The sequence below is a fragment of the Argentina silus genome (genome assembly GCF_951799395.1).
Source record: "Argentina silus genome assembly, chromosome: 1".
Taxonomy (NCBI): Eukaryota; Metazoa; Chordata; class Actinopteri; order Argentiniformes; family Argentinidae; genus Argentina; species Argentina silus.
In genome coordinates, this window is record NC_139655.1 from 29,722,517 (window position 1) to 29,732,976 (window position 10,460).

A 10,460-nucleotide genomic window follows, 5' to 3' on the forward strand; every position below is an offset into this window, starting at 1 on the left:
TGAATAGTCTATAGGCTGAAGTGTTATGTCAAGAGTGCTGTCATCCATGCCTTAGGGCTTTACCCCCCACCCCCACCCCCAAGAGGTCTACTGAGAGTACATGTCTGTCTATGACTTGGACCAGACACCTGCTGACCACATCACCCCTCCGACTCACCGCTGGGGTCACATGGGCGTCGAAGCCCTGCTGGCAGCTGTAGCACTGTCCTCTGTCATACAATACAAGACACACAAGATCAAGGGAGCGACCGCAAAACACACCGTGTCCCTCTCTGCTCTCTTTAGCCTGCAAGCGTGTCCCTCTCTCTTCGGCTGTCTCTCTCTACCTCTCTCTGTTGAACGGAAGAAGGTTTCGACTCACGAATAAAGCCTGAAGTGTTAAGTGTGATGTCGGGTGACAGGACAGTAGAAAGCAAGATTACATCGCCTTAGGGGGGGTTCTTATTCATAAAAGCAAAGGGTTCATCTCATGCATTTTTATTCGAAAAAGAAAATCCCAAAGCAAGAGATCAAAGATAACATGACACTCCCTCAGAGCATTGACACTATGTAAATTTTTGAGCAGGGGTGTCTTTATGCAAATGCAATTTGTGATGTACTAATGATGTACTAAATGTAGGTATAGCTGTTTCTGTCTTCCAGGTAGAACATCTGGTTAAAGGACGTCATTTGTGTCTCTTAACATTGTGGTTTGGGAACCTGCTAGACTAAGGTGCCTAGGCACAAGGCTAGGAACCTCTATTAAACATATCGCCACTAAAAATAATAAATGACAGTATAACAGTGCTATGCATTTGAAAAGCAGCACCTGTGTTGGAGTTTTAACAGGTTTCTCTATGCTGAAGTCTGGCTGCATTCATTTTTCCCATCAGGAAATTTTTACATTGCTACCTTTGTAACCTGGCAGCTCCTTAAGTAAAATCAGAAAGAGTATTTCATTGTAGCCTAACTGACCTACTTCTGCAATTCACTGACATATTGAAAATCTTAGACCATGGTAATAGAACGAAATGAGTGATTTAGGACAGGTAAGGAAATTACACAGTAATAGATTTTTCCCTGAGTGCCACAAAATTGTATTCCTGAGGGTTAAGTGCTGGCCTGGGTCAATGGTATGAGTATCAAAGCACTGTATTGATGGCTGGCACCATACCTGCCTTTAAAACAGTGTCTCCCCAAATGGTGGTTCAGAACTGGTGGGCCATGACCATTCCCTCTTGAGTTGTGGCCAAAGAACATTTGAGAGGCATTTTATGCAGATCGTTACAGCGAAAGGTAAGATAACCACTGCTTAGCTTATCTTACCTGATGGACTCCTGTTTGAACATGTCAATGATGTTCTCCACCAGCAGATTTCTCTGCAGCCCGTAGACACCATGCCTGTCCAGCACCACCTCATGTCTGCAGGATGGGCATCGGAAGCGGCCACCAGAGGTCACCGACCCCCCTCTTGTTGGAAGATATGGGTTGGAGGCCTTTACAAGTACAGACAGGGGGCAAATAAAGTGTTCCCTCAAATGTCTCACAAATAAATAATAATAGAGTCCCATTTGAGGCCAGTCTAAATATTATGGCTGAGTAGGTTGAACACACAGCAACAATCTTATAACAGTAGCAAACAAGATAACATTAAAGGGGAGCTATGTAGAATGTTGTATACCTGCCTTAAAGCAAATAAAATAGGAATATAGATACATACATACGTCAACACATTATCCCAATTCTGCATCTAAGCCTTCAGGCCTATACAATGCTATGAGCATGCCTACAATAAGGCAGCAATTAGAAGAAACAAAACTTAATCCAAACTCTTTTACACCATCACTTGTTATCTGTTTTCCAACACACCTAAAAACGTAAGCATACCTGAAATATATCATTGGCACACTTTCGACAGAGATTGTGTTGGCATGGTAGGATGACCACAGGCTTCGTAAACATTTCAATGCAGATGGGACAAATTAGCTGTTTCTCCAAGTTGTCCATGGTGTCTCTCCTGATTACAGCCACTCGGTAAGACGTTAAAGCAATAAATAAATAGTCTCAAATACTGGTAATTTACGTTATCAATTCAGCATAACAAAGTCACAGGCCGCATAGTTGTAGTTGTAGCATTGCTGTAATCGTCCCAGGAGCAAACTGTTCCTCATACGGAATATCGCGTGGCCCCCAATCTGGCAGCTCGAAGGGTACGTGTCAGGGCTGTTTTTAGAAGTGTCACGTCAAAGGTTGCCATGTTTACGTGCCCATATATGAAACTGATAGGGTCTATTCCTACTATAAGGGCTTGAGCAGCTGATGATGCCTCATGCACAACACACACAAGCTGGCCCATTACACAGAAAACCGTGTCACCAAACAGTTGCATATCAATACTAAACAAGGAAAATGACAATGGTGAATTTGATATTGTTCATTATTTCAACAAAGAACCATACCTATTATTATTATAGCCATATAGTGGCTTAATTTGAGACAGCAGGCCCATGCATATTGTGTGCTACTCTAAACCGATTGATTATACCATACCCTTTGCGGCATTCTTTGGATACAATTTAAACTTTAAACTGATACTGTGTATTTAACATAGTTAATTTAGTGCATTTAAAGTGGCAGTTTAGGGCTAGTCATGCCAGCATTAAATACTGGTGTTATAGGTTGAAACAACATATTTCAATCAAGGGGCGCACCAACATGAAGCGAGGAAAAAAAGTTTGGAGAATGCGGGCATCGATCCCGCTACTTCTCGCATGCTAAGCGAGCGCTCTACCATTTGAGCTAATTCCCCATCCGTTCATACAGCGAGCATATGACTTAGTGTACTATATAGTACCTTCCTAGGCTACATTGAAAATAATGTGCACTCGTTATCCTCTATTAACATGTTGTTCTCTGTACTTACACAGAGAAGTTTTAGGCATAGCTACATACATATTAGTAAAAAGGCTGGAAAAGTCAAAGCTATTTGGAGCTCTGGAGAGAATGTTAGCTAGCTAACTGGCTAAATACTAGCTATGGACACACCGACACCTTGTGCTCGAGCTAAGATTTCGAGTTATTTAAACTTTACACGACGTGGAGGCATCTCAATACCGAATGGTCATCTTTTATTCATCAATGGTCGAGTATTCTACATGTGCTCATGTATAAATAACCTTTATTGCGGCAAATATGTGTGTCTCCCTTCGATAGCTCAGTTGGTAGAGCGGAGGACTGTAGTGGTTACATGGAAATCCTTAGGTCGCTGGTTCAAATCCGGCTCGAAGGAGAGAATTTTTTTTCTCATCTGCTTTGAATAATCATATGTTGTGACACACATCAGCGGATTCTGTTATGGCGTAAAACAATTTCAATCAAGTTTTCTAATAACGGAAGTCTTTATTGCACACAGGAACATTTTGATCTTTCCTGATTCTCACACATCACAATCAATTTTAGAACATCATACCCTTGAATTTTATATTCTTCTTTTGTTACAGAAATAAGTTATAACAGTGAATAACATTTTACACACAGACTTTATACTCATTTGGTATGTACAAGAGAGCTTGTCAACTCTGGTTGAATAAATGAAACCTTGGCTCAGCACCAATGAATACATCCCTTTGTGAGAGTGACATCATCAGCCATTTATTCACAGTAGAGTCAGCCCTCAGGTGTAGGCCCGACGTCCATCATCAATCAGCTGGGTCTTCTCACTTCAGCTTTTGATTTGCACTAGTGGTCAATTCCTTTGCCACACTAAGTGCAACTATACAATGCTGATATAGCTTTAAAAAGCTTAGCTTCATGAAAGAAAGTTACATAAGTTACAGTGCTGAAAACGTTTATTGTTGTCAAGATTGTATCTAGACCTATGTGGCCTTGACAGCCCCTAGGGAAGGATTGTCCACAAAACTTACTGTACCAATTCTCAAGGTTAAAGAGATGCTATAGGATTCTTGTTTAAATTCACCCACTAGATCTAAAGTTAGCACCCATGAGCAAAACTTTACTTTGCAAAAGTCTGTTGGCCTTAAACTGAGGATTGCGTGGTCTAATGAGATGAGAAGTTGCTTAAAGGAGCAGGGCATACGTTTGCTGGAAATCTGCCACCTCTGGCCACCACAGAGAAATTAAGTTACAATTTCCAAACAACAACATCGCTAATAATAATATAACCCCCCCCCCCCCCAAACTGAGTGTTGGATAGGACACACAATTTTAGAAAGAGCGGACCAAAACAGCGTTTGTAAATGAAATATTTCTTTCAAGGGATGTCATTCCCTGATCACTACTGATTCAACATAGTCATTACAAACATTAGGAAGCTTTTAGAAAGCTTGAATGTTACATACTGGACCTTTAACTTTATATTATGAACCATACAGTCAACACTAAAGCCAACATTTGATGGAAAGAATTAGCGACAGACATGTAGCATCTCTTTAAGAACTGTTGTAGAACTGTGGTGGAATGTCCTCTGTCAGAGACTCACTTAGAGAGCGATAAGGGGAATACCATTACTACAGTATCGTGTCTGTGTGTTCCAGCTGTGAAGCAAAGAGGTATTGGTGTGGGGATTGCCAACACAACAAAACATCTAAAATTGTAGAACTTTGGTGGAATGCCCCTTTAATTAGCAATTACCTGGGAAATGCCTGTAACTGTAGGTCCAAGTCTTAAATGATAAATGAACAGTTAGACAAGTGTTTCACGAGCAATGTGCTTCAAAGGCAAGAGCTGAACACTTCTTCCCATGATGGCTGATGTTGCAGAGAGTGCCCGGAAACAAAAGCCATTGTTTTCCTTTTATCGTGAGATGGCTCAAAATAACCGCTATGGAAGCGCATTTAGAGACGTGAGTCAGAGGCAGTAATTATCAGTTATGTGACGGACTTTCAGCAGAAATGAAAAAACCCTCCCACTGCTAACTGGCACTGCAGCAATGTATCATATCCAAACATCTGGCTCAAATGGATGAAGTCTATTTATTTTCATTAGCTGGCTGACTTGTTTGGGAAAAAAACTACATACCGTATTATTCAAACTCATTTTATCACTTGGTTGTCTAACATCAAAGTCACTTTGACACATCAAGTAGTTCTCCTCTATAGATGAAAGGTGGATTGATACTGTAGGAGAGTATGTAGGCCTAGAGTATGTAGGCCTAGAGTATGTAGACCTAGAGTATGTAGACCTAGAGTATGTAGACCTAGAGTATGTAGACCTAGAGTATGTAGACCTAGAGTATGTAGACCTAGAGTATGTAGACCTAGAGTATGTAGACCTAGAGTATGTAGACCTAGAGTATGTAGACCTAGAGTATGTAGACCTAGAGTATGTAGACCTAGAGTATGTAGACCTAGAGTATGTAGACCTAGAGTATGTAGACCTAGAGTATGTAGGCCTAGAGTATGTAGACCTAGAGTATGTAGGCCTAGAGTATGTAGACCTAGAGTATGTAGACCTAGAGTATGTAGACCTAGAGTATGTAGACCTAGAGTATGTAGACCTAGAGTATGTAGACCTAGAGTATGTAGGCCTAGAGTATGTAGACCTAGAGTATGTAGGCCTAGAGTATGTAGACCTAGAGTATGTAGGCCTAGAGTATGTAGACCTAGAGTATGTAGACCTAGAGTATGTAGGCCTAGAGTATGTAGACCTAGAGTATGTAGGCCTAGAGTATGTAGACCTAGAGTATGTAGACCTAGAGTATGTAACGAGTGTGGTTGCTGTTATTGAGCTATGATTCAGAGGCAGTCCTCAAACTTAACAGATAACAGATAACTAAGTATAAGTATTTGTGTAAAAGAGTTTGGATTAAGTTTTGTTTCTTCTAATTGCTGCCTTATTGTAGGCATGCTCATAGCATTGTATAGGCCTGAAGGCTTAGATGCAGAATTGGGATAATGTATTGATGTATGTATGTATCTATATTCCTATTTTACTTTAAAACAGGTATACTGTAGTGACCTACAAGGGAGTTAGGGAGAGAGACATTCACGAGGGCATCTGTGCCTTTAGGAGAGAGGGTGGGGGGCGGAAGTGGATATATGTTTGGGTTCCGGGTGCACTGTCATGGCCGCTCGGTGTTGTTTGTAGCCGTCTTTTATGTGGAGAGTAAACGGACTCCACTTGCCTTCGTCTCCTCGTCTCATTGTTTACCGCACCTCCACAATACAACATTTAACCTTCTATCGCCATTGGCACACACGTGTGTGTGTGTGTGTGTGTGTGTGTGTGTGTGTTCACCTGTCTCTGTGTCTGTGTGTATATGCTCCTCCAGGTCCTCAAGGGACACATAGCTGTGAAGGTCCTCCTCTTCACTGGTACGGGGTTTACACTTCCCACAGCAGCAGTTGAAGCAGCAACACAGGCAGCAGCAGAAATAGCAGCCCGTTAGCAGGCCACAGATGGCAAACAAACCCTGGACAGAGAAGAAGATCTCACCATTAACTCTCTCACTCACACACACAGACACACACACAGACACACACACACTGCCAGCACGGAGTGAGCATTGTTTAGCTCCTTGAATTTATCTGTGGCATTAGGGTTCTCAGGGTTCTTGTCTGAAAGCACACATTTGAAAAAGATAATGCACTCTGTGGACGGGGTGAAATGCCATCCATTACAGGATTGTGTTACTTTATGCTCTCCTTTTTTGACATTAAGAGTTGGCCTTATGTGCATTTCAGGACTGCATCAGTGTGTATATCCAAGGTGGCTTTATCATCTGCCTTTCTGGGTGAGCATGTCTTCACTCTAATACCATTCAGATCCAGTCAGTACGTATCTCAATCACTAGGGGCAAATATGTGGGGTGCGAAACCCTACACACACACACACACACACACACACACGCACACACGCAAACACACACACACAAACACACACACACACACGCAAATTAACGAGGCTGCCATACACCAACAATTTCTTTTGTCAGGTGAAAACCTTGTACAGTATAGCCATATGCACTGCCTCTGTGCTCTCATCATCAAGGATTTGTTTTGAATACATCGCTATTCCTTTACTTACAATCCCTGGAAGGTGGGCGGACGGCGGAACTGCTCATCAGAGCTTCCTTCGTGCCAGGCTGGCTGACAAATGTATGAATAGTTAATCCAGCGTCCTGATATACTGACCTAAACACTGATGTCCTATTCAATTCATGGGAAATCCAGTGGTATCTGTTTTTTTTTGTTGTTGCTTCAACTGCAGTTGGTGCTGTTTTTTGCATTGGGTACACAGAAGCTCATGGTTAACAGATAGATACCATTAAATAAACATAACTACTGTAGTTTTACTTTTTTTTCTCTCTCTCACTCTCTTTTTTTGCTGAGTTCCACCGTAAATTGTAATTTCTCATTAACATTTAACGATGCTGCAAGCATGCCTACTCGTTCATTTTTAATCAATCCAACAGGCTCGGAAAAGGCTGCTATGATTACATATTCATTAACAACAAACAAGGGCTTTTCAAACGCTAACCATTTTAGATGGTTCCTAAAAGTGAATTCGAATTAGACCAATTAAGGGATACGAATGTCTATGAGTTTGAAGTGAATTCATATTATAAGTCATTAGAATCTGACTTACTGTATACAAATTATAAGGGGGCCTCTGATTAAAATTCATTGGTGAAATGAGAAAGAACTCAAGGTATAAAACTCAAGGCTTGAAAGGCATACATCAACAGAGATACAGATTATAGGATAGATCGTTTGATTAATATTCCGATATTAATATTTTGATGTTGCAAAAGATGCAGTCATTGTGAGTCATACATCAGAGGATGTGTGTATGATCTTTGTAAGCATTATGTATGTAGCAACATGACACATGCTGCCCCAATAACCAGATGAAAGCTAGGCCAAACTGCACTAGGGCCACTATGGGGTTTCTAGCATTTCCATCTTCCAGCTGCTCCATCCCTCTGCTTTCTTGAATGGTTTGCAAAATTGTTGTGTGTGTGGATACATACAATGCACAAAGGTCATGCAACCCCAATATGAGTTGTTATACATCAATGTTATGTATCAAAATACACAGACACACACACACACACACACACACACACACACACACACACACACACACACACACACACAGAGAACTGCACGTGTTCGCATACACAAATGCTTACAGGGGAGTCTTTCATAAGGCCTGACCTAAGTATAAGGAGTGGTGCCATCTGTTAACAATTAATATTTTAGTTTTATGGAAGTAATATTGTATTCATGCAGCTGTCGGACAGTAACAGACTGTGATTATAAAAGGTCTTGTAGCAGTTAGTCACTCTCCAGCTAAGTCTTGTCTTGTGCCACATCTGTCAGGAAAAACTTGTTCAAAAAATTCCTATGACCTTTATAAACAATGGGTTGTTACACAAGACGCTGTTTACACTAAGCATTTGCACGACACAGTAGTTACAGATCACTGTATAACCAACTTCAATAGACAACAGAGTGTTTGTGCTTAAACAAAAAAAAACATACTATTAAGAGTGTTTAGATAGCCTTTTTATCTGGGTCAACATACTCAAGGGTTGCTGTCAGGGATATACAAACTGCTTCATGAAAGCACAAGGTTGTCTATCTGATGAGAATCCAACAGTGCCTCTGGTTCCTTGTCACTGTCTGACACTACAACCCCATCATAAACAACTCTTGTTGTCATAAATACACATAACTGATGTCAACTTATATCAACATGGTAGTTCATTGGCTCATTGTAAATAGGCAACCATGTGTCATAAGTGGCCATGTTTTGACATCTAATGTCATTATTACTAATACTTAAACATTATGTAGACTTCATAATAGCGGTGTCAGGAAAAAAGTGTTATAGAATGTGTGTGTGTACCTGTATGACTTCTTAATGTCACCCTGTGTGCAGGTCTTGTCAAGACCCAGGACTAGGTAGAGGGCTTCTCCTGAGGTGGACAGCGTGCGTTGCCTTTGCTCCGACATCTCTCACCATTACCTGCTCCAGTCAGATGGGGAGAGGCCCACACCAATAAGATCAGTGACAATAGTATGTTATCAGTCACAGAATATACATTCCCAGATAATATGGGACAGATATTACCGATTCACCAAATATTTCAGTTGGGACAGAATACGCTGTATGGACCATTTTAGGCAGTTGTCACACCCTATGTAATGCAATACAGACTGGTCTACTTTATATGAACAAACACATCAAAAGTCAAACAGGCTAACTGAACCTAAATCAAGCACATCCTTTGAATGTGTCCAGTCATTCCCCTGTTTCCTACTGTACCTGTTCCTCTCAATGGCCCTTCAGCTCCACTCCTCTTGGTGAGGCAGACAGGTCAATGGAGTCAGGTGTCTCCTCTTCGGTTGAGTAGATCAGTGGCAGGGATGAATTAAACATACAGTTAGCCATGGCCTTGGGATTCACAGACAACACGGCCTGCAACAGGTTTACTTGTGGGTTGGGTTGAGGTTAATTAGTGGATTTCCACTGGCTACACTGCAGGGCATTGAGATATTAGGGTAAAGACTATATGTCAGTTTTCACAACATTTAGTCCCATTGTGAATTTGAGAGACTTGACAAAAGGAAGCATCCACCAACATGCTAGTCCACTTATGGTATTCAGTTAAAGCATTCAAAACGTGAGTCACATCCCTGGTTCTCATCCAAGGATTTGTGGGTTTCCTCTTCCTATCAGTGGTTTCCAAAAGGCATCTGTATTGGATGACACAAGTGTACCATCTAGTGGCAGGGAGAAGACATTTCTTTGTAAAAGATCAAACGATGTTTTATTCCATCAATAACAATAGGCAAAGAGCCATATACTATTAAAAAGATGCTGTTCTTAAGAGTATGCTAATCGGGTTCAGAGGTGAGGTAACTGTTAGTCTTGGACCAGTATTAGAATTCTCAAACCAGTACACCTTCCCTTCAAAATTCCCTGGTATAAGGTGATACCTTAAATTTACGCTATCGCTATCAGCCCAAAAGTCAAGTTGATTAGCTCCTCCACCCCTTGCCTCAGACAAGTTATTGACCATGCCTTGTGATGTTTGTTTAATTTGGACAATGTTTAATAAACATATACTGAGTTGGTATAATAACGTCAAAATACACGTGGACACGGTATGGACGGTATTGACATAAATGAACATGGTCTAAGCGTAAATACCTTATTCACCCCGTAATACTTTATACCTTTCCAACACTAGTATCTGTAACTGACTCTGGCATTCCTCACAGTTGAGCACTCTACTCGAGTTCTTCTTAGTTTGTTCAGAAACTGCAGACAAGGTTAAACTTCAGAACTTTTACATCTTTACTAGCATGTCAGTGTGATGGAAATATCAGTGTCCGGTCTCTGGTTCCTCTCAGACAGCAAGTGTCCTTTGCCCTGTGCTAAACGAAAACTTTTGTTTTGGTACATTGACTATATTTTAAGGGCAATTCTTGTAGGAGTTCTCTTCCGCCACA

General features: G+C 41.1%; 2 protein-coding genes across 2 annotated transcripts in view; both read right to left on the minus strand.

Moving 5' to 3' along the window:
* trim55b (tripartite motif containing 55b) overlaps positions 1–1,989 on the minus strand; it is a gene marked incomplete at its 3' end in the record, with an annotated part of 5,251 nt that extends 3,262 nt beyond the window's left edge. The window contains exons 1-2 of the mRNA XM_083682267.1: positions 1,867–1,989; positions 1,306–1,475 (exon numbers count right to left, since the gene is read on the minus strand). Of these exons, the coding sequence (XP_083538393.1) occupies positions 1,306–1,475; positions 1,867–1,986 (290 nt within the window). The 5' untranslated portion in view covers positions 1,987–1,989. The remainder of the gene's footprint in view (positions 1–1,305; positions 1,476–1,866) is intronic.
* Positions 1,990–5,926: 3,937 nt separating this feature from the next.
* dnajc5b (DnaJ (Hsp40) homolog, subfamily C, member 5 beta) lies at positions 5,927–8,957 on the minus strand (the record flags this gene model as incomplete). The annotated part of the gene is given in 5 exon segments (XM_083682392.1): positions 5,927–5,955; positions 6,235–6,450; positions 6,453–6,574; positions 6,576–6,587; positions 8,851–8,957. Coding segments are annotated over 5 exon segments (486 nt in total).
* Between the last annotated feature and the right edge of the window lie 1,503 nt (positions 8,958–10,460).